This window comes from Haemaphysalis longicornis, unplaced genomic scaffold, assembly GCF_048455015.1.
Source record: "Haemaphysalis longicornis isolate Haplotype H1 unplaced genomic scaffold, Haemaphysalis longicornis Haplotype H1 scaffold_4, whole genome shotgun sequence".
Classification (NCBI taxonomy): domain Eukaryota; kingdom Metazoa; phylum Arthropoda; class Arachnida; order Ixodida; family Ixodidae; genus Haemaphysalis; species Haemaphysalis longicornis.
The window spans coordinates 18,898,581-18,923,492 of NW_027526361.1; the positions used below are offsets into that span (position 1 = coordinate 18,898,581).

Genomic DNA, 24,912 nt, shown 5'->3' on the forward strand with positions numbered 1-24,912 from the left:
ACCTTGGTTCGCGGCAGTTCGAGCGCTGCGCTGGCTTTTTTCCGTTCGCGTTTTTTGCGTTAGTTGTAGATCATTAGGCAGCGCTCAGTATGCGTCCCGCATTAGCTACTGACATTCATGCCACCTTTATTCCGTGCACTTTCCGGTGTTTTGACGCTGTTGCAAAATATAAGTCATCTTCACGTCGTTATAAGCTGCTGTCAGGGTCAAAGTTCTCGCGTCTCCTCGTTGGCCTCGCCCATGACGGCTGTACTTTTGCCAGTGCGTCTGTGGCAGCAATGTTCGTGCGATTGGCGTTCACAATTGCTTCGAGTAAGGCCCTGTCGGGCACATCTGGAAAAAGCTGGCACAAAGAACGCGCAGTTAAAGAATGCGCTCAGCTTACAATTAGCTGTAGTACCCAGTTCTATAATAACTACCGTATTCCAAGGTCAGAAGCGCGCTAACAAGCGCAATTGTGAATCCTTTTTATGCTGTACAGCTAACATTGATTCATGTGTGGGCTTTCATAAATTACAGCTTGCTACAGCCGAGCTGGCCGTAACTGCACTGGCCTTGTTCGAGCAGCCGAAGGCACAACAACTCGGCATCGCCAAGCTACATAAAGTGACGCCGACGCGACACTTGTTTGAAACGAGCAGCTGACTCTTCGGTTGTTATCGGTTGTTATACGCTGGCGGCTTTGATAAGGCCTGCTCCGAGGCAGCTGAGCCTAAAATGGTGAATTTAAATGGGCAGTGGCGGCGGAGAGAAGAAAAATTCCCCGCATTTCCCCGAGGGGAAGAATGTGAAAGTGCGAATGCAGGAGTTGAATTTGCGCGGTTCGGTAATGTTCGCGAAAGAGAGATCACACACACACACAACTACAAAGAAAGAAAGATGCATTTATTCACAGACACCTATTTGTGTTGTCGTTGTACTTGATTGCTAGAGCGGATCTCAGCTTTGAAATTTCGTGTCAGTACTCCTTTAAGCGGGTGCATTAGCCCTTCTCACGCCCGATTCCTGGCCAATCCCCCACGTGGGTATGTGCCATGTCAGCGGCCAGGCAGCGCGCGCCCATCTCCCCCCGTTGCCAAGGAAGACGAGGAGCGCGCGCACCCGCAGCTGTTGCTATGCGGACGGCGGCGGACGCTTCAGGCTCGCTTAGGTCTATAGGTCACGAAGGCGCTGCGAAGCGCGCCTTCGTGACGTCAGCTTGGGGATTCTCACATTTGTCGTCTGCTTCAGTCGGGCTCGCTCTCCCTGCTGTTTCTTTGCGCTCGGTTCGCGTCTGATGTTTGTCCGCACCAGATTTTGCGTGTGCGTAAATTTTTATCATAATAATTGACTTAAACTCGCATACACTAGCTCAAGGCGTGAGTTGAAGTATAGTTTTGGATACCGCTACGGAAGAAATTTAACATTGCCGGCGTCGCCCCATCCCTTGCGAAGCCGGTCCTGTGTGGAGCGCGAAGAGTCGGAGCTGAGCGTCAGCTTCTGTATTAAGCAATCTTTCGAACAAAGGTAACAGCCAGCTGCTAGTAACCGACAACAGAGAAAATACAAGACCAAAACAAATTCCAGGCCTTCAGGGCTGTCGGTTTTGGCAGAAGGCATTACGGTTCCCGGTAATCATTTGTAAGGTCAAATAGTTTTTGCAACCTTTCCAAACGCTCAAAAGTATTGTACCACATCACTTTTTGTTGTCATGGCATGAAAGTGTGCCGACATGCACTATGGCGCGCAAAAAAATGTAGGTTGAGTTCCAAATAACCTACTGTGTGCATAGGCGCGTGCTCATTTTATAAACCAGTATGGAGGCTTATTGAGCAAAACGAGTCACGTCTTCGATAAAGATATGTTTGTTCAGACTTGGGGTGATATTTCGTTTTCATTTCTCACTGCCATATCGCCCCAATAGTCAGATATGCGTTAGAGGAAAACTGCACTCAACAGGAGGAGGAGGAGAAGGAGAAAACTTTATTTAATCGTAAAGTCGAGCTTAATTATTACTTGGCCGGGTCCTCACTCCAGGACAACACAGTAAGAGTAATTTTCTATTCAATTCATAGAACGTCATCTCAAGTAGACCAGGATTTGTTATTTACACCTGGAAAGGTTGAAAACAATTAAGCGCTGCTTGGAAATATTGGTCGGCTTCGATTCTTGCAAAAAAAAAAGCACGTATACTATTTATTACGTTCGTTAGCGAGTGTATAAAGCCTTCAACACCGTGATCATGCCCTAATTGTTCGGGTTGAGTGTCAGTTCGTTATGATAACGATGGATAGAAGAGAAATTCGAATCACAAAAGCCACCTTCGAGTACTCTGGACAACGTTGTCTGGGGTACGATCGCGGTGGCGTAGCACGAACCGTCTCCTTGTATTTGCGTGTGAATAAACAACCACGCTGCGGATATGCATCTTCTTGCACGCAGCCATAACGAAAGCCAATTTGTGGAGGAGGGAACGTATGTCATACTACCTGAGGAAAATCCACACTATCTTTGTGAGCCTCCCAAACATCCCCAAACCACTAATAAGATGTTTGTGACGGTGCAGAAAAAAATATGCGTTAGGCACAGAAAAAAAACATTCATCTGATACAAGTCGACAACAACGAAAGAAATAGAAGACAGCCGCTTTATTTCCTGCTGTGCGACGGGCGTGTAGGGGCCCGCTGCTTGGTACGTAAGCATTAGACTCTTCAGCCTTCGTAAGAGCACCACAAAAATACTGAAGGAAGCCTACGTATTTTGAATACTTATCGAGGAGCTCTCAGCGCTGAACCTCGTTAATAAGCTAGAAAGGACGAGTTACACACGATCTTCTGACAGATGCTCTGAAGAAAGTTGTTCTCTCTTTCCTCGTGTGTTCCAAACTTGTGGGGGATACAGCTTGAAATTATTGAGATCTGTCAGAAGCTGGAACAAATAACTTCATTACTAAAAATAGGCTTTTTAATGCACGAAAGCATCAAAGCGGGCGACTTCTAGCGCAGGCACTGCTGCCCCTCGCAAGCGGAGCGTAGCAGACGACAGCGGCGCGAGTCCCTAAGCCGACGTCAGAGCCAGAGGGCGCCACTCAAACATCTCATCGCCAATAGCGCAGCTTGAAATAAGATGGAACGCTTTCGCAATCAAAAACCCAAGCAGTGCAAGAAGTATCCCTGACTTTTTTTTATTTTTGAAGCACGCGCTACGGAACTCCGGCGCAGCCAATGGGAATTTGTGAATCACATTTCTCAAAAACAGAGGCTTTTTGCTAAATAGCCGATTTTCGTCGAGTATATTTTCTTGGTCCCAAACGAAAGGGCGTTGCTTACAACTCCTTAACCCGAAACGGTTTTGCTGATAGCGCCCTAGCACTTTTGCAATCGAAATTTTCAAAAGAATTTTTTGATTTGGCCCGCCAAAAGGACTGCTGGCAACCATGACAGTGAGCCGTGTGGCAACACACTTTTCACGACAGTTCACTGTACTTTGGCTGCACATGAGAATAAAAGAGGTACTTAAAAACTTCTCCCCGGCTAAAACAACAGTAATGAGCAACATTCCCCATTCCTTCAAGCGGCTTATGAACCCCGCGTTGAAATTGACGGAATTGTTTGAACACGCGTGGCTTCCGCGGTGAGCTGCCGGTGGTGCACCGTTGGCAACTGATCTCGGAGGCCACGGGACACGTAACGTAGTGTCACGTTTCGACACTACGGGTCGCCACCTTTCAGACTTGAGAAATTTTAGTGTAAGATTAAAATTATTTACGCTTGTTTGTTTAGACATTCCTTGTGGTTATAACAGTATATAAAACGTTGGCTTTCATATTAGCTTGACGGCATGAATTCCGCAAAAAAACGGTTGTCTGTCTCTAATGATTTCGCATTGAAAGCGTTGTCCGAAATTCTGAGGTGTCCCAACGAACCACAGAAGTTATACCGGTTACCGACGTAGCGAAGCAGAAAGGGGGCTCTGGAATTAACACAGACGTGAGTCAAGATCAAACACATATCCAATAAGTGCCCAAACGAACAGGCAGAACAGAAGCAGCGGGAGTACGCAGTGTGATGAACTTGGAGCAGCATGGTCGAACATCTCTCTCCGTCTTTCAATCGGAGAACATAATTCCTGATAAAAAACGTTTCAGCGTGAAAGCGCTACGTTGCTAGGTTAACGAAACTGTGTACCCGGCTGGCGTCCGCAAAAAGAGGCAATAAATGCTTAACCAAAAACTTAAGTTTTGGTTTATCGAGCAATCTCTTCAATTGGATACCATGTAGAATTGCCGGAACCAGCAGACTACTTCCAATCAACCAAAAATTCCAATTAAGCGACTTCGAATTATCAAGGATCGAGTGTACATGAACCGCCTCGGCGGCCTCTGCAGGTGGTAAAGCATACGTTCAATGGTGCATGCCTCGCTTGGAAGGTGTGCGCTGCAATGGCTCCAACACCAGCGAACCGACGGCGTCACGTGGCACAAGTAGCGGAGGCGTCGTGCTCTAGAAACGCGCGCTCAACGCGCCGTTCGCCGAAAAAGCATTCGAGTAGCAAGATTCCGCCGTTTGCAAAACAGCACCACAGACGAACGCCAGCCTCTTCATACACCGTCGGCTATGGACGTGGTTTGGTGTTGTAACAGCACCCGCTGTATGCATTTGTGCTACTCGTAATGGCTTCATTAGTTACGTATTCATACAATCCGCACGAAATAACTCCGCGCGTTTTAATTAGTTTTTCTAGTTTACTACTATGTAACAAAACCCACATCACTCCTGTGTGATGGGGTTTCACTGGATCTCCCAATTACATCGATGTCAGGTGGTTTCATGACGAGCAGTGATTTTTAGTGAAAGCTATGAGTCACCTGTCCTTCGTGATAAAACACCGATTTCAAGGTACGAGCACAAATCGTTGACTCTACTGCCCTCGCAGAACTACGGGCAGAATTATTTTTAAGTAACACGCCTATAGTCACAGCTCATGTACCTAGCCAAAGCCAAAATTCGTGCCTCGATGCAGCATAAACGGTGCGTATGCGTTGCCGGATGCTTACGAGAAGATCCCATGGCAAAGGCCGAGAAACTGATTGGTTGATTGATTGGTTGTGGGGTTTAACGCGCCGACGCAACGCAGGCCATGTGGCGCGCCGTAGTGGAGGTCTCCGAAGTCGTTTTGACAACCTGGGGATCTTTAACGCGCGCCGAAATCTCGAATACCTGGGCGCTCTTGCTTTACGCCCAAAGGCCGAGAAACTACTTTCGTCACGAGCAGAAAGGTCGTGTCAATTCAAGTATGCGTCACACAGGTGCTGCTGTTATAGTTGCTATTGCCACATTACGCAAATGTGTTTGTTTGGGGGGCGCAAACCAAACAATGCTGCGACATTCAGGGCTTTCCTTATGTACACTCTCTTCGCACAGCCAAGAAACTCACCATCAGGTTCACACTGAAGTCTCGGCAGAAACGTTCCGCCCCCTCAAGCGACAAAAAGTGCGATATGGTCAGAGAAGAACTTATCCGAGAGGTGAGTGTGCAAATCTTGGTACAAGTAGTACTAGTAATACACCTTACTAGTCACAAACAGGCTTTAGTTCGTAAAGTTTTACTGCGGCTTACGTCGTCGTCCATGTAAAAGGCTTAACATCTGCCCATTCGGCACCATTTTTATCGTTAGTTTGTGCACTCATAATTATTTGTGAAGAGAAAACAAAGCTAAGGTATGAATAACATCGTTTCCTTCGGCTTATGATGTTATTTTGTCAGTTTTTTTTTTTTTTTTTTTTGTGGCTGCATGGCACAATATAACATGTAATACACTGCTGGGCTATTCCCGGCACGTCTGAGCGTTGGTTGATGTGCAAGTCGCGGCAGCACGGAGAACACCATCTGTCTTTTACGCCGACACACCGACTACCACAGCGACGTGATTACTTTCATAATTACTCTCGACTTCTTGCTTGTTCTCCCACACGTTGCATAGGTTAAACATGCTATGAATGCGCTAAATTTGGCCCGGCGGACTTCGCAGTGCCTCGTCATAGCGGGCCTTTGAAAATAAATGGTGTTAGGCAAACCTCATTTCTAGAACGCACTTTTTTCGCTTTTTTGAGTATGTGTTTGGGAAACGTAGAGGTTGCTTCCTCCAACAAAAGCCCCGTGATTCTAGCTTGTGCGGAGTCTGTGTGCCACGGTGGTGTGTGTGTGTGCGTGTGCGCGTGTGTGTGTGAGTGTGTGAGTGTGTGTGTGGGTGAGTGAGTGTGCGCGTGTGCGCGTGTGCGCGCGAGTGCGTGTGCGTGTGTGTGTGTGCGTGTGCCTGTGTGCCTGTGTGCCTGTGTGCGTGTGTGCGTGTGTGCGTGTGCGTGTGCGTGTGCGTGTGCGTGAGTGGTGCTTCCATGAAGATCTAGGCCGTTCACTACGCATTTTTGCTGCTACTCGCCTCAGGACAAACCGATCAAGATTAAAATCGAACTCGAGGACGACTTCATCCCAGAATATCATTTTTTCTCATCTCACCTACCGCCTTCGTAGAATGTTCGAAAACTTCGCATCACATCGACATGTGTAAAGGGGCTTGTACACTGTCGTGAAAACCGAACTACGAGACAAGCCGTACTATGTCTGTGCCCCCCCACCCCCCACCTCCCCAAGTCATTCTTTTCTCAGTATCTGAGATATGACAGCAAAAAAGTGTTACAACCTATGTGAGGTGACATATGAGCGCTGCATTAGTTTGTTTAAGGGTATCAGACCAATTCACATCACACTGTATTGCGTGCTATGGCCATGTCAGTCAACACATCTTACATCTTACTGAGGGTTGCTAGAAAGTCTCAGAGCCAAAGAGCCAAGGCATTTCAATCAGCTCCGCATCAAACACCGGCTTCGCGACGCTGGTCTGTGACGCACACCTGGCACGTGTACAGACCAATTTTTCCACACTGGAATCCCATCAGAAATATGTTCACTCATAAATTACACGTCCTTTGAGAACACTCACTATTCCACACAGATAATGGCCTTTAAGTCACACAAAATATGAAACCGCTGTCGTGAATGTGGTCGATAGTAGCACCGATAGCGGTAAGTCGGCTGGAGAGAGCCACGTCTGGTTTCTTAAGCGTTACTCTGAAAGGCTTTCAGTGGTGCCTCTACAGGTAAATCTCATAAGCTACACCCGGCTACACTTACATTATAAACCCTGGATTTCTAAAATATTTTTTTTACTTGCAGATTAAGCTGAGCGTACCAAGCGTCATCGAAGACTCCATCGTCTGCAAGTAAGTCATCAATAATTGTATGTACCATGTATATCGGGTATGGCAGTTTTTATATGCTGCGGACACGTTGCGTGAATAAAATGACCACTTTCACGGGATTTTAGAAACTTTGAAGTTCCGTAATCAGATCAGTCTATTTTTACGGCGGCATTTAGCTCATTTTGCTGCATAATTTAAACCGTCAATGGAACTGTTCCTGGCCGCTGATTCCCTTCATATTTAGGACTGCTTCCAACTATGTATCTATCTTTGTTACCGATTAAAGTTGTTATTTAAGTATTTTGTGGGTTCTACATTTCAACAAAAAAAAAAGCCTCGGGGACTTTACTCAAATTCTAATACCACTAGCCTTATTCTGATTCTAAAAGCTCATTCTAATAGCTGCAAACTCTAGTAGCTGCAAAGGCCACTAGCCTTTGCAGCTATCGGTCCAAACAGTGTTTTGTGCATATTTCGGGTTTTATGAGCAAAAGTTTCCCATTAAAAAAAACGTATTTCGTAGGGTCAAATTTTCTTTAAACGCTTTACTTGAAAATTTGAGTGGTTCCTGATAACGTGCCGGTCCCATTTAGTCTACTTTCTGTTAGACGCCGGAGAAGATGATGGGGCTATTTTTCACACGTGATAGACTGCGCATTGGGCCAAGGACAGTACGTGTTGGTTGTTTTTTTTTATATATATAGCTAAGCTGTGTACCTCCAACCCCCGTATGCATCCCCGCATGCGTTCCAAAAGGGGAACCCAGGGCGGCTCAAGTCCGAATCAAGTACACGACACGTGGACAGTAATTACTGACGAGAAAGGGAGAAGGGGAAATAGTGTGGCGCCGGCGCTGCAGCATGCGGTGAAGCCGGCCAGCCGTCGAACACGAAAGACGCAACAGGTGTAGCCCGAAGAAGGAATAAGAGGGGGTAGAACAAGCAGCATGACACCTCAGCGATAGGTTCGGGCGCACTGGACAGCTCGGACTTGAAAGTACAAACACTAATTTTCACTCGGGCTGCTATCGTCACCGCAAAACTAAACCGGCGGCCACCACGCACCACTAACCCACAGGATTCAAATGAATGTGTTTCTCCCCCCTCTCTCTCTCTCTCTCTTTCTAAGTCTTTCTCGTGGTCATTCAACTTTCGCAGAGTTTGGTTGACCCAGATTGGTCCCTGCAGCCTTAGCACACAGTACACTTTAAACACATTAGGCAAGAAAATATTACCCAAGAAAAAAGCTTTTTTTAGATTGTTTCTTTGCGCTGTTGTTATCTAGCTCCACTCTAAGTGGAAACAAACCCGTGTTTGTTAGACATAATCTTGGCAGGATGCTCGTAACGGTTGGGGCAAATAATTCCGTGATTCCCAAGTGATCCAGGCTTGATTTAAATAAAATTTTCTTACAGAACCGTACAAGAGCAGCAGTAAGCGAACTGGGAGGTTAGGAGGTTAACCAGGGGCGGTATTCTCGTAACTGTCCCTTTTGAAAACGCCCCTTTTGAGTCCCTTTCATCGTGACGTACTTCGGTTAAGCAGTGGCCGTTGGCAGTAGGATTGTTGCGCTTGCGTTATGTCACTTCCGGTTGTTTGCTTTTAGCCAATCAGGGCTCGCCAAAAGGGACACTTTTGAAAGGGACGCAAAAGAGACAAAACTCAAGAATACCGCCCCAGGTGTAGAGCCCGGTCCCCTACCGTGCACTTGGGGAGTATAAGAGGGAGGACAGGCGAGCAGGAGGAGGTGGAAGCGGAAATTCGCGCGGAGTCACATTCCTTTTCTCGGGAACTACGGGCATTTGTGTAAGCCTGTATCGTTCAGGAAATGTAGAAGGGCTGTGGTGGCCTTCTGAGATGTTTATGGGCGGGTTACGAGAGAATGATGACGGGAGTGCATTCCTGAGGAAGACCCTTGCGCGGGTAGTTATCTCAACTCCGCTTTTTTACCTGCTTCGAGAGGGTTCTTCTGTATATAAATACCGCTCACATACGCAACAAGGTCCTCGCTTCAAGTCAGAAGTGCTACTAGGTAATCTGGGTACCTGGGCTAGAAAAGGCATGCCAGGAAATGAGAGCACACATCGTTCGCCCGAGCGTTGAACCACCGGGCGCCTGAGCATGCACTGCAACATTCAAAGGAACGTAGGACGCAACCAGGACCTCAAGAACGAGATCACACCAGAGAACTCCTACGGACAGCCCGTCAAAACACACAAAAGCACCCAACACCACACAAAAGAATCACGCGGCGGAAATCCGCTGTACTGAGGCAGACACGGCATACCTGCTGTACACCTAACTCGCCGATTCCTACGACTACCGGGGACCCCCATGTGTCCTAACTTCGGGGACTACCGAGCATCTGGCATTCTCCCTGGACATGCACACAGAACCCTAACCTTCCCCCCATACCCCATTCCACCCCCACTGCATGGGAAAGGAGGCTGGCCGACTCTAGCGCGGAAGTGCATAGCACACTCATTGAACGCGCAGAGAAGGTCCTGTAGGCTATCCCGGGAGCTCCGTACCAAGGGGAATCCTTGTCAATATAAAGTTATTTTCTTCTTCTTCTTCTTCTTCTGTATATAAGCAAGACAATTTTCACAAGTTTCAGCTAGTCTATTACTACAGCAATTTTTTTATATAGTTTATAGTAATCTCAATTTCGTTACGTGAATTAGTGAGTGGAACCAACAAATGTTTCAGCTTCACTTTGAAATTCGTAAGTAAAAGTGTTCCAAAATACTCTGCAACTAACGAACCACTCATTTTGCTCACCCATAAAAGCGTTACATTAGTTCATTTCAGCAAAATGAAAGGTTCTTGCGGAACCTCTTTTGGCGACAAAGTGTTTTTCTTATCAGGCGGCGAAGTTTTCGGCAGGCCGTAAAAAAATTACTAATAGATTAAACAAGCCACGGATTTCGATTTTTTTTTCTACTAGTGAACCCTATTGAATGTTTCTTTTATTTTCTTTTGCAGCGGCAGCGATGTTACTTTTGATGTATTTGCCGAGAATGAGGAGAATGAAAAGAAGATTACAGACCTTTTCGAAAAGTGCGAGCAGGGCTGCCAACTCGGCGCACACATTAGCATCGAGCCAGGCAGAGCTGAGGGTAAGTACGCACGTATGTTTTATATTTATTGGAAAACAGAGAGTTCGCGTTTATGCAAACGAAGGGCACGATGTGGGTAGGCATTACAGAAAAGCGTCATCTTACGCAAGTTGCTATGAGCACGACTTCGTTAGTTTCCGAAATATGAATGGTAACCACCCCACCCCCACCTTTCAAAATATTGTGCATAAGTGAAACAAATTAAGAGATTGCCTTGAAAGTGTAAATTCCCAAAGCGCAGAGAAGTGGTGTATACGCCCTGTGGCGGTCGCCACCTAAAGCGTACTGCCCGGGTAGAAGTATAGTAAAATAGGGGATTGACTTAATAAGATCTAGCCTGTGCAAAAAAAAAATCTGGACAAATGGGGATTTCAACCAATAGCTTCTGTGCAGAAGTCGGTTGCGGCACCTTGACGGGATAAAGGAAAGCGAACACTTTTTTTTGCACCCGACGCTGAAGAGTATGTGCGGGCGTGCGTATATCCAGGCCCCTCAGGATACACGATGTGTAGCATTAGTGTAGCATTAGTCTTTCAAAAACCCGAAACCCGTTCAGAATGGGAACTCCAGTTGAGGCATTGTTGGAGACTATCGAGAAGAACGGGGTAAGAAAAGGAAGTCTTATCTGTTGACTGCACTTTATGCCTTGCAAGGCGAGTTCGCTCTCGCTGTATATCAGCGAGTTTAAATACGTGTTTATTCGCCAACGCTACACACCTCGGCTTAGTATTGGCGGTGACCGAAACCACGGACGGCGCTGCGAATCGCGTCTGTGTGGGGTCGGCTTAGGGATTCTCACATTTTTCGTCTGCTTCACTCGGGCTCCCCGTTACTGCTGCTTCATTGCACTTGAGTGACGGTCGATGCTTACCCGCAGCATATTTCGCGTGCGTGTAATGTTTTATTATACTAAGCGACTTCAAATCACACAAATACGCTAAAGGCGGAATTTGGAGTACGGTCGTTCGGTGCCACTCCAGAAGAAACGTTGCGGGATTGGCAGATTCCCTTGGGAAGCTGGCCCCGCACAATCCCCTACGAAGAGTCACGACTTCTTATTGCTACAAATATTTGTAATGCTAGATTACGTATCCAGCGGCCTTCCAAACAAAGAGAACAAGCCGGACGCTAACAACCCACAACCGAGAGCGCAAAAGACGGAAACGAATTCCAGGCCTTCATTTTGAAAGGGCCGTCGACTTTGCCAGAAGGCATTCCGTTTTCTAGCAGTATGTAAAAGAGTCCATTGCAACCTTTTGGAATGCTTCAAAGTATTATATCCCATCACTCCACGATGTCAAGGCGTGTAAGTGTGCCGGCGTGCCTAAAGGGTGGCAAAAAAATGTAGGTCCAGTTAAATGTACCCTACTGTGTGTATATGCGCCTGTAGGTTTTATACAAGGCTCATAACCAGTATGTATATTTCTGGACGTCATTACCTCTAGAGCGTATCAATGAAGTACGTGATTGTTCGAAACTCGGAGGCAGTGAGTGTAACTGGCACGGAGGCCGTAACCGCCTCGTTCACAAATCGATTGTGATTCCGACCTCGTCCGATATTTATATAAGCTTTCAATCATTGTTGCCGTTGCAATTAGGCTGCTGCAAATAGCTTTACATGATCTAATTATGGTAACATAGTCTTGTTTCGGGATAAAAAGATAACGAAAAGAAAGACGAAAAAAAAACACCAGCCGTGTTCTGTAGGCGGAAATGGAGCCCACAACTTCAGCCAAGTACGCGCGATAATCCACCAAACGGGTTACCACGGTGGCTACTTTCTCTGCCGACTTCAAAGAGGGTTTATATTAAAAGATATTCAGAAACTTGCCAACTTGCACTACCCCTCAAACACTGCGGGAGAAGTTGAACATCTTGCTTTGCCCGCGGCCGCGACGTAAAACAGGGTCTGATGTGGGAGGTAGCAGTTGTACAATGGTATTTCCGGACAGTTGAAATCGGAACCCTTGTAATGCATTGGAGAGCATAAATATGTGGGACGAGGTATTCGGTAAGAAGAATACATATCACATAAGTTGCAGCCCTTGTTACCATTGCGTTTGGGCTACTTCAAGAGCTTTACATGGTCCAAGTAGTTTTGTTTTGTCCGAAACTTCTAACACCTTTTTCCTTGGTGCACTGCTAGCACCCCCCGTCGTCGTCGCCGTCCGTCCGCACGGCTCACTGCTACGATATCCTCCACATGTACATCTTCTTATACCGAAAGATTTCGCCAGTGTCCTTGGACATTTGTCACCACTCACGTTGCTGCACGTGGTCTGAGATCGGCACGACCCCGGAGAGCCTACCAGTGCTGTCTTTCGTGGTTAGCGTAAAACGTCTCGATGCTGATCTCGGTGACCACTAGGCACCACTTCAAAATGCTTCACAGAAAGCTTCGTTTGTTGCATACACGGGGACCTTTGAACAATAAAATGCCCGTATGCAAGTTCGTGAAGCAGCCGATTGTTTTTGGTAGCCTATAATCATGCGCGATATCGTAAACAAGGTCGGAATTATTCATCCCTGAAGTCTTATTGTGATTGACTGAAATCAGTCAAGCACTCTTTATTACTTAGTGTGTTTCATTACTATGCCAACAAATAGGGTCTGTGAAATGCAAAACTGCCAGGTGACCTGCCAACTGTCTGAATATTAATATTTATTTCCCGCCTGACATGTTACTAGAAGAAGCCGGTGTTTTCGCTACGACCAGTAGTGATACGCCAATCGAACGGCAACGTGAAAAAAAGCTTCTAATTACTTTGAAAGAAACCTGCTCTCATTCACAATTAGCGGCTGGTTACTTCAGGCATATCGTGCATAAGCGAACACTGGAGTCATGTGTGTAATTCCTTACAATTTGTAATCATTCCAGTTATTCAAACAAATCTATGCGATGACGAGGCATACCAAAAACTTGAAAAGGAAATGGGCCTCAAATGTCAGTACGCTAACGAAACTCGTATGGTGTGCAACAACGAAACGTCGACGGCCATCGGCAAGGCCACCGTACAAGGAATACCTTTCGAAGTTTGCAAGGGTATGTATATCAACATAATTTTCCTATAATAAGCCGTAAATTATTTTTGTTCCGGTGATAATTTCCACATTCTCACTGGATTGACGAGAACACAGTGTTGTTAGTTTGTTTATGTTTGCGTTCAAAATAAAGAACTTAATTTAGTCTCATTAGCTCAATTAAACATTTTAAACCAAGAAATAAACATCAATATCACTTTGCAGGTAAGACAAATCGGCACGGCTGAGAAGGTGCTTTTATATAAAATTATTGTGTTGTTGCTTTTTAAAATAACTCATACCGCATATAGTGTATTTCTACGCTATCAGTTGCCTTGAAATATCCCTGAAACAATGTTTTCCGTTTTCATAAACATCTTAAACCCGTTTAGTGAATGGTAAGTAGGCTTACCCATTCCTTTCAAGACATGAGTCAATCTTTTGAGCTCTAAGCCCATCAGATAACTTAAAATCTCACCAAAAAATGTCTGTTTTTTTTTTTTTGCGTGATTGAAATTCCGGTCTTTTTTCGTGAGCTTATGCGAAGCCACAGAAACAGTATGGCCACTATTGGCCGGCTCAATTTTGTTGCAGTAACAAACGCTTTATATACCGACGTAAGGCTAACTAACAATGTCCTTGCTGCGACGAGCAATAACGGAGTTTTGTTCGTATCGCGATATCTGCTGCTGTTGCGCTGCTTCCAGGCATGAGAGAAAGCTTTATATTATGCCCGCAGCAGGGCCCTCCAAAGCATATCGTTTATTTGACTGAAATCGGACCGAATAATATATTATTTTTAGAGATATTAGCAAGTAACGAAACGGAACGAGCACATCATTGCTCGTAATAGCGTTGGTTACGGAAACCCGCATGCAAATAATTACTCTTGATGTCTGTTCTAGACGACCTAATACAAAACACATATCTCAGGACTGAAACAGGCGCGCAGCGAGGTATAAAAAGCTGGAAATTGTTTCTCAAGTTGTACGGTTACGAAAGGTTAGAGGAGGATGTCAGTTTTGAAGGGGATTTCGGCAAGATATCGTTCAGACGACTGGACAAAGGGGTAGTTCCCAATATTGCTTTTGTATGTTGTATTTACAAGACCGGCTCAGATGGAGCATGTAGCAGGGGTGAAATGAGGAGTAAGAATAAGAAGCAAGAAATCTGCTATGTCCGTAGCCTGAATCCTAATCGGTAGCTTACGCGATGAGTTCGTCAATTAGTTAACGATTTGCTTTAGCAGCGCAGGACCGGAGCGGTTGCGGGTCAATGGGAAAGGCTTCCGTCCTGCAGTAGACCTGAGTAGGCTGATAATGATTATGTGTATGATTTGCACAGCGACAATGTGTAATATACGGAAGCGATGTCCAGCTACCTTCGAAGCTCTGTCCATGATCGCACCCTGCCCTGGCTAACACCAAGCCGACATCAAACGAGCAAAAAAAATGCGCTCAGGTTGTTCCGGCTGTGGACTTAAGTTCGTTTAAACTGTCTACTTACAGCACTTCCCTGCACTAAGACGACGTGCGACGACGACAAGAAGCACTGCGTCCAAGGATCATGCGTCTGCAAGCCGCAGTACAGGGATGTAGACGGTGAATGCAAAAGTGAGTAACATCGGTCCGTCTGCGTCGGTCCGTCTGAGTAACATGCCTGTCCGTCTGCGTCTGCGTCTGCGTCTGCGCGTGTACGCGTGTGTGCGTGTGCGTGTGCGCACGTGCGCGCGTGCGCACGTGCGCACGTGGTTTGCCTCGGTTCCCGTGAACGCCTTCATTCCGCCGCAACTCGCTTGTGTGAAGGGCATTGTTCGGGACGTTGATCCCACCCAGTCCCCCGAAGAAGTACTAGAGGAGTTCAAAATGGCAGGTGTGATGGCAGTCTACCGCTGTAGCAGAGTGTAGAATGGACGGCGAATCCCTACCCCGCCCGTTATCATGACTTTTGCAGGACTAAAATGTCCCTCTGAGGTGATGGCATGGCCGCTTGTGCACAGGGTAGACCCTTTGGAGCCTAGGCCACTGCAGTGCCGGAAGTGTTGGAGATTTGGCCACACATTTCGAGGATGCAAGTCCAGTCATAGGTGCAAAAAGTGTGGAAACAATCATGATGCGCAATCCTGTCGATCAGACATCGAGCGCTGCTGTCTCTGTAAGGAAGCCCACGAAGCAACGTATTCTAACGGTCCGGCCAGGTCTCATGAATGTTCCCTCTTAGAGATAATGGGAAAAAACCGCTTCTAGGTTTCAGGCTTCGGCTCTGTTGAAAAGTCGTACACAGGGTTATGCGGCAGCAATTCACAAAACAAGTGCCGCTGCTGATACCGCGTTTCCAGCCACTATTACTCCAGTAATTGAACCGTCCGCCACGCAGGTAATACAGCAAGTGGTCGCTCCGCTTACTGAGACTCTTGTCACGCTGACGCATATCACAAGCCTTTTGGCGACAAAGTTAGGATGTTCACTACCGGTTGTTCCTATTAACCACCAGGCCAAATGTGCTACTTCTGAACCTCAGCTTGTAACGCACTCTGAAACACATGATACCCAGGCTATTGCAGGCTGCTCCTCAAGGAATACAGCAGTATCATATTCAGACTGTGATAGCGATGAGCCGGTCGCTCCGAAGGGAGTTCAGGTTGTTAGTAATGACGACGTTGGAAAAGCCGGCCCGGCGGTAGATATCAATGACTACTACGTCATGGAAGTGAATGACGTTTCCACAACTAAGATTCTCCCCACAAAACAGAACAGGCGTATCTCCCCTATAGATGAAGCTTAGGCTGCACGTGGCAAACCAGCAAGAAAAAAGGCGTCCCCTACGACTGCAACTAATGGCATTGATATGCTGGGGGCCATTGTTGCGGCCACTCTACACGAGTCAGTATAGCATCTCTGAAGGTTGTTCAGTGGAACTGCCGCTACGTTAATTCTCGTTTTGTTGATCTCAAGTGTCTAAGTGCAAATTACGGTCCTGATGTCCTCCTCCTTCAAGAATTATGGCTTACTAAGTACACATTTTTTGCGTTGGGAAATTATCGGGCCTTCAGGTTAGACCGCATTAGTAGAGGGGGTGAGTTACTATTTCTTCAAAACTTTGTCACAGAGCATTTACGTCGTTGGAACTGATGTCGCCCAGTGGCGAAGTTCTCGCGGTAGACTTGCTTCTTCCTGGGAGTCCTCCGATCTCCCTTGTCAATGTGTATTTTCCCGTAGGCTCCAACGCTCACCACGTTTCTTGGGGCTTCAGAACGGACTTTCGTGGTTTAGAGCTCTAACACTGGGTGCAGGAGAATGATCTTTCCTGTCATAATTCCCGGGCAATTACATTTTTTCGTGATGGATCTCGATAGGCCTTGGATTTGACCTTCTTCTCAAGCAATGTACAACTCGCGTCCTGGGGAACATCACCCTGCGGTTCAAGCAGTGATCATTTTCCTGTTTAGTTTACGGTAGGGATCCACCTAACTAGAATTGAGGTCAGAAAGCAAAAATTGATTAACGCTCGAGTTTATCAGGGGGCGTTGCGTGATTGCTTTACATCAATGCAGACCACTGATTCCACTGTAGATGCTCAGCGAACGATGGAGTCTTTGCAGGCAACATCAAAAACGCTGAGTTCACAGTCAATTGTACCGCACAGCCAAAGGTCTTTAACTGGTGGAACTCTGATTGCAGCCGAGATTATCGCCGTAGAAAAGCAGCTCTGAGGTCTCCCCTGCACAATCACTGTCCTGTAAATTGGATAAACTATTAGTACATGGCAGCAGTGTTCAAACGTACAGTTGCTAAAGCTAAAATGGATTATATTATGAAACTCAATGACTTTCTTTCGAATTCTAAAAATAAAACAGCGCTCTATAAGTTCATGTCAAGCAATCGAGCAGCGTCTATCAAAGAGTTACAGTCATCAGAGGTCTTGACTTCTACTGAAGAGGCCCTGATTCTTGAGCCCTCTGCTAGAGGACTTGCGGTTCGCTTTTCTTCTCGTTGTAGTAACTCCCGTCTTATCGGTCCTCCAGAAACGGATGATTTTATGCCAGCCTTATCTTGTGATCTCACGGAGGCCTTGTTCATCACACGTTCTGCGGCGCCGGGGCTTGACGGCGTGACTGTTGGTGCTATTAAATTTTTGGCTGAAAAATTCGAACAGGTTCTAATGAATGTAATAAATTCATCCCTCAGGTTTTGTTGGATTCCACTCAACTGGAAAGTGTCCAAGATAATTTTGCTCCAAAAAAAAGCCAGGTCGGGGTTTCGATTTGGACAACTTAAGTCCGATTACTCTGACCTACAACACGATAAAATTAATAGAGCGAATGCTTTTTAAACGGATCACTTCTTTCATGCAGGACAGGCAAGTACTCAGTCCTGCTCAGATTTGTTTTATGCGGGGATGTTCTATTTGGAACGGTCATGTGGACTTAGAGGCTAGGATCCGCTTAGCCCAAAAAGAGAAACTGGTGTCGGCACTAGTGACTTTGGATGCAGCTAAAGCTAATGACAGTGCCGAGCATGGTATCTTACTTAACAAACTAACCCGCATAAACCTGCCTACATACATTTTTTGCTTAGATTAGGGAGTTTTAAGCTGATCAGGAATTCTTTTGTACGAACGGAAGGGTATTTTCAGGAAAATTTCCACAAACTAGAGGTGTGCCTCAAGGATCGGTTTTATCGCCTTTACTTTTCAACATCCTTATGTGTGACATTCCTCTACTCCCAGATGTAACAACCTACGTTTATGCCGATGATATAGCGTTTTTTGCGGCCGCAGTCGACATTCATTCGCTATACGACCGTTTGCAGGCCTATTTATCTCTCTTGGAAGCATAGATTGACAGCATTTATTTAACGTTAAATGTGTCGAAGAGTGCTCTACTTGTCTTCCCGGTTGCAAAAACAGTTTCGATTTCTCTCGCTTATAAAAATCAAGTCATTCCGCAGGTGGATTCGCTGAAGTATCTTGGTGTTACATACACGTCTGCTCTTGATTGGCATACACATGTTAACGCATCAGTCACAAAAGCGGAGACAGCATTTGGTCGCATGAAAAGACTATGTGGGAAACGACCAGGAATGCGCCGCCACACACTTTTGCTGTTGTACCGATCCTACGTCCGGCCAGTCATGCAGTTTCGGTGCGTCTTGTTTTGCAGTTGCCCTATCTACTAACTGCGACCGTTACACCTGTTAAAGAGGCACATTCTTCGATGTTGCCTTGGCCTTCCCCGGTTCGTCTCGAAGTGAGTTCTGTACTTAGAGGCACGCGTTTCTGAACTCAGGGTCCGATTTCTATTGCTGACGGTTCAAACTTACCTCCGCATGTACGAAGCCCCCTCTGGAGCTGCCAAGCCTGTATTTATTTGTGATCCTAATTTATTTTTTACATCTCCGTGGCCTAAACGTATCTCCCCCCCAAAGTGCTATTCATTCAATCATGCCTGGATTGCATGTCCGTTAAGCTGTATGAAGTTATTCCAGTATCCGTAATTGAGCGAGAAACAGAGTTTTCTTGTTGAAACCCTTAAGCTTCCCGAACCCCTTCCCTTCGGCTGCAAAACTTCTCACGCATTCGCTATTAGCCGCATTTTAGATTAATATTTATCCAAGTATCCTGCTTCTTCTGTGGTTTATAGTGATGCATCTCAAAATGGGGGGAAAGCTGGAATTGGTATTTTTTCACAATCTCTAGATTCGAGTTATTCGCAACTAATCCCGGATTACACACCCATTTTTATGGCCGAATTTTTAACAATAGCTCTCGCTCTAGGCAAAGTACCGCAGCATGTATCAAAAATCATCATATTATCCGATTCGATGGCAGTTATATCGGCAATAACTACCTCTTCCGACTCTCCATTGTACCGCACACTATTATTTTTTGTTCCTTGGCACGTGAAGGAGGTACGCTTGTCTGGGGTCCCTGGCTATACGGACATCAGGGGCAACCAGCTAGCGGACCATTAAGCTAATCTCGCTGTCACAGCTCCCATTCAATTCGGAATTCCTAAGCTGGCTCTATTTGAATCTTCAAGATTAAGACGATATTGGCATTTAGACGCTACTCGTTCAGACTCACTTTTATCATTTGAAGAGTACCAACATATAACGTTCGGGTAGAAAGTTCATTTTTGTGGTTCTTGCAATGCGACGTGACCTTTACCGAGCTGCGCTGCAGGATTCCAAGGCTTAATTTCTATCTGTTCAGATCAGGACGTTGTCCTACGGAACTATGTGTGCGTTGCCAGGTCCCTGAAACAATCGAACATCTTTTGCTCGACTGCCGCCGTGTCTCAACAGCTAGACAACTGCTTTTGAAGGACCCAATTGAGCGTTCGGGGTTGACTTTTTGATATATATATATATATATATATATATATATATATATATATATATATATATACACATTGTGAGGCAGGTTGTCGACGCTTCGGTAGACAGCTGTAAGGGTTTATTTCCGTTAAGTGCACAAGAGACAAGCCGAATGAAGGGACGAGCGACCTCAACGCGAGGCTGCCACCGAACGAGGGGGTCCTCTTCCTCGTGCGGCCTCTGGCGCATATTCACATAGAGGGATTTGTCCGTTATGGCTGGTGCTCATGACAGTTCTTTCCATTCGCGCTAGATACTGGCTCCATTAATTCTTTCTTGGTCACGGAGAAGGTGTCTTCCGCCTTCATCAGTGTAAGGCTCGCGTAACTCACGACGTATTCATCAAAGCCGTCCTATTGCTGGGCAAGTACGGCACCTAAGCCAACACCGCTGTCATCAGTGTGAGGATCAGAACGCCGCAGTATCGGTGGTGACGTAAGCATGCGACATAACGTCAAGAAGGCGCTCTCTCACTCGGGGGACTATTCGGCAATTTCTCTACTTCCGCATCCATGTATGTATGTATGCATGTATGTATGCATGTATGTATGCATGTATGCACGCATGTATGTATGCATATATGTATGTATGTGTGTATGCACGTTTAATGCACGTATGTATGCACGTATGTATGAAAGTATGTATGAAGGTATGTATGAATGTATGTATGACACAGACGTACAGTCGTCAAAACTGTTAATAACAACATAGAACGAGGTGCCAGCGTACGAACAGAGCGGAAGCTTACGATAGCGCTCGGGCTGATAAGCCAGGCTTCGAGCATGCGCTAAAGCCCCCGAGTGCAGTAGGGCAGCGTCGTGAGTGCCGATAACCAGGCGCCAAAGATGCGGTTGTGGGTATCGTGAGCTGCCACTCTGTGCGTAGGAGGCACCTTGTGTTTTGTTGTTGTTAGCAGTTTTGACGACTGTACATATGTAAGTACGTATATATGTACAGGTTATATGGGTATACGCTTCTTAAAACATTGTTTATGCGTCCGAATTTTCGTCGGCAGAGTCTTGAGTCACCGATTACGGTTTTGTTAGGAGCGTATACCCTTTTAATGTCTAGCATTCTTCGCCGAGTACACCCACAGCTTTGTCCTTGTAACGCCCTGCATTTCCAGAAAATTTTATAATTGGCTGGGGTAACATGTATAATCGTTATAATAGCGTAAAGGGAGATAAGGGAGGGTACAACTGAATTTTGTGAGGAGGAGGAGGCAAAACGTTTTATTCAGCAAAAAAAAAGGAAGAAGAAGGTGGGTGGCGTCCTCAGTTCAGGAAGCCGCGCGCTTCCACAGCCCGGGTGGCCCGGTTGATCAGGCGTTGCTGGTCCTCCGGGTGCAGGCTGGTCAGCGCGCGTTCCCACCGCTCAGGGGATGGGGAAGGGAGGGGATCGGGATGGTGCGGGCAGAACCATACAAGATGGGCTGTTGTGGCGGGGAGGTTGCAGGAATGGCAGAAGTAGGAGAATGTGGTAGGGGAGATGTGCGACAGTACGGTACAGTTGAAGTATGTGCCTGTCTGTAGCCGGCGCCACGTCTGGGCCTCTGCTGTAGTGAGCGACGGGTGGGGAGGGGGGTAGTAGAAACGAGTGTGGCGGTAGTGGGAAATCAAAAAATGCGAAAGTAATATGAAAATGAACTAACGAAGTCGCAAATATGCATCTTACACAAGTACGCGCAGATTGTATCGGTCGACATGAAAGAAAACTTCGTTAATTTTCTGACCGTCAGACTGGAAAAAGAAAGGATTGTTCGCTTTCCGGGGCACCAAATTTCAGGCTTTCTTGCCACAAATATATTACGTAGGCCTGTACCTATTAACTCATGCTGTCGAACATCTGCAGGTATATGCCAGGTCATACCTTCTGTCTGCCCTGTTGGATCCACCTGCGTTCTTGGACAGGGTGACCAAAGCTTTTACTGCGAGTGAGTACCCTGATATTGCACCGGGCTACACCACAATACGCCAACAAATTTGCTTTACAAGCAGCATTTTTACTTAAGGGGTAGACAATTCTGCGACTTTCTGTCACATCAGAGACTTTCGAGCGAATACTAATGAGTTCTTTTACAGCCCAATTGATAGTTTACGCAGCTATAAAGAAAAACTGATCATGGGCCTCACACAAGGCACGCTAACTCAACATTTGTTATGCTGCAGTGCCAAAAGGTTCATCTTTACAAGCAGCGCGATTTTGCAAATACTAATTTATTTTGAATTTGCGCCGCAGACTGATTCATTCAGCGACTGTATAATCATTACGGGTTCACGTGTACAAGTGGTTATAGTAATGAGTAATAAAAATGTCAGCTACACAAATATACCAGCGATACCAAGCACTTAAACCTAATTTATAGCCGATAACGTGCACTAACATGAATAATGGTTGCTGGTTCAAATTAAATTTCTATCCATGAATAATTTATCGACTACTGGATATCGAACAGCTGATTCGTTCAGCCCAAGCAGGATGGTTTCAGTGATGATCTAGTCATCTTTGCAAAATCTATTGTTTTAGACTGTGGTATTTTGACTCTTTCACACTGTAATCATTTGGATGTAGTACAATTATTGTTAGAACTTTGTTTTTAGAACTTGCTTAGAACTTGTTTGAGTTTGGTTGTTAGAAATTGTGAGAACTTGGTAACATCAATGTAGCGCGTATCCTAAACTATGTATAACTTACGGATGTTTTTACTGTGTGCTTTTATTCAATGTTTTTCCAATGACCTTCCAGCGAAAATCCCGACAAGGGATTGGAAGTATTTTAAATTTTAAAAAATACGGTATGTCTGTTTCGTAATCATAGATCCACTAGAGGACCTATTCACCGTTTTTTAGGTGTCCAAGACTTGTTCATTGGCGTTGTAGGGCACTTATGCACATGGTGCAGCCTTTCGAACTGAACCAATTCTTTTAACGACGATATTTGTCAAGACTTTTCATAGGAGGTACTTCCGTTAGGCGCGAGTCCATCACCGTGTGTCCTTCGCTCGCATCACAACGCTTGCGAAGCCGAGCTAAGTCCTTCAGAACAAGATATTTTTGCAAATTCTGAAGCTTTGGTAACGACGATATTTGTCAAGACTTTTTTATAGGAGGTACTTCCGTTAGGCGCGAGTCCATCACCGTGTGTCCCTCGCTCGCATCACAACGCTTGCGAAGTCGAGCTAAGACCTTCAGAACAAGATATTTCTTGCAAATTCGGAAGCTTTGGTAATGGAACTCGGGCTCCTATGCCCCTGCGTGGCGGCCATGATAATCACTCCACCACCACGAGTCTTCGCTGATAAGTTATGTTTGGGGGGAGGGGGGGGGGGTATGTTACATTTCTTTCAATCTGTTTTAGGGCACCCTGAGTGGTCGGAAAATTGATCATAGATTGTAAATGTTGCTGCAACTCCAAACAGCAAAACAAAACTGTTGCTCCTTCCGGATTAATACCCTCACACACGACGCGTAACCACGCGTGGTATTGAGTAAAAAATCCCGGCCCATCTCCACTAACGTGAAACCTGGGGAGGGGCGAAGCATGCAGTGTATAGGCGTATTCTTGGCGCCTTGGCGTTTTTGCACACGGAGATGAAAGCCTCGGGGGGTAAAGGTATACAGCTTCTCTGTAAAAGCCTTGTGTCTTTGAAGCACGAAGCGTTCTAGTGCAAGGCGTTGGAAAACGAGTGTCCCAGTGTGTTCTTATAGTAGGCATTACGTTCTAGCGCGAGACGTCGTAAAATGAGTGTTCCGGTGTTGAAACGACGACGGCTACAGGAGACGCTGACAGCCCGAGCACCTAAGGGGCTTCGCCCCTAAATTCGCAACGCCAACACGTTTCTAGCATGATAGGGGGATCACCTGCCCAAGTAGTCACCGATACGTGCGCATATGGATATTGCCCACGCTCAGGTTGTTACTTTTGCCGTTCTAAGGCTATAACGTCAGGAGATACCATACGTATGAATTACTGTCCTTGGAAGTTGGAGAACCGTTATAATCATGACCATTCGGCAACAGTTTTCGCTGTTGGTTGCATCACCCCGAGGTGATCACCTGGGTTGTATGTTTGCGATTTCGAAGTATTAAAAAAAAAGTAGCGTAGAAATTTTGTTTTGCTTTTGTTTTCAGGTGCCCACCAAAGCTAACCGGCCCGCTTTGTACGCGTGAAAACAAGCCCCTTCAAAGTAAGTATCTTGGACGTTCCGCAGACTTTGCCACGTTCAAAATAAATCATGTTTTCATTTCAAGTACCAAGCACTTGCCAACTATCCGCTTTTGTAAGATAACTTAATAATGCGCTGGCACATTCTTCTCCAAGTACTCCACTGCCCTAACCAGGTAATGCATTGCATTGGACCAAAAAAAAAGTTCCTGCGTTTTTGCAGCCGCCCCTTTCCATAGGGGCGATTTCCTGTACAAGCCGGGTGAACTTCCCAACCGTTGTAGTCCCACACAAGGGCCGAGCGCCAGGCCGGGGAATCGCTTGTACTTATCTTACCGGTAGGTTCCCGGCGCCACCAAGGCACACGAATGCACATGGTGCCTTCCACAGCCACGGTGGACGCTCAACTCGCAACCGCCTGTGGCAGGACATGCCGCCAGACTCTTTCACCCCCGGCAATGGCGCAACGTGGCATAACAGCCGGGGGCCCCGCCAGATCGGCAAGGGTCAAGGGCCCCTCGATAGGGTAAAGGCAGCTTTCCAGGCGTGGATTCCCCTTTCAAGGGTCCGCACTCGACCAGGGACGCCTGTACCCATTAAAGAAACCGGTGGGTTCCCGGCGCCACCAGGATTCGAACCCGGTACCTCCCGCATACGAAGCTGTACCTCTGAGCCATCGCCGTGGTACCAAAAGTTACGACCCTTTCCACCGGGGCATTTCCCGACAAAGTCGGGTAACTTCCCAAGCACGAGATCCCCTGTGTAGGGGGTGCTTGTACCAATTTTACTGGTTGGTGCCCAACGGTACCGAAGTACCTCCCACATTCTCGTACCCCATGGTACAAACCGACGTGGTGGAACGGTTTCCAGTACACTGGATCCCCCATACGGGGGGCGCCTGTCCCCATTTTTATTCTGGTGGGTGACCAGCGGCTCCAGAGAAATCTACCACGTCTGCCGCAGTGGTAGTGCGTATCCAAGCCCTTCATCCCCC

The 24,912-nt window shown here is 46.4% G+C and overlaps 1 protein-coding gene across 1 annotated transcript in view; it reads left to right on the top strand.

Annotated features, from left to right (window-relative positions):
* LOC144178328 (uncharacterized) overlaps positions 1-24,912 on the top strand; it is a 42,413-nt gene that overhangs the window by 11,880 nt on the left and 5,621 nt on the right. Inside the window, exons 7-13 of the mRNA XM_077706085.1 lie at positions 5,403-5,506; positions 7,213-7,259; positions 10,223-10,356; positions 13,235-13,399; positions 14,886-14,990; positions 21,606-21,687; positions 23,885-23,940. Coding sequence (XP_077562211.1) covers positions 5,403-5,506; positions 7,213-7,259; positions 10,223-10,356; positions 13,235-13,399; positions 14,886-14,990; positions 21,606-21,687; positions 23,885-23,940 — 693 coding nt within the window. The remainder of the gene's footprint in view (positions 1-5,402; positions 5,507-7,212; positions 7,260-10,222; positions 10,357-13,234; positions 13,400-14,885; positions 14,991-21,605; positions 21,688-23,884; positions 23,941-24,912) is intronic.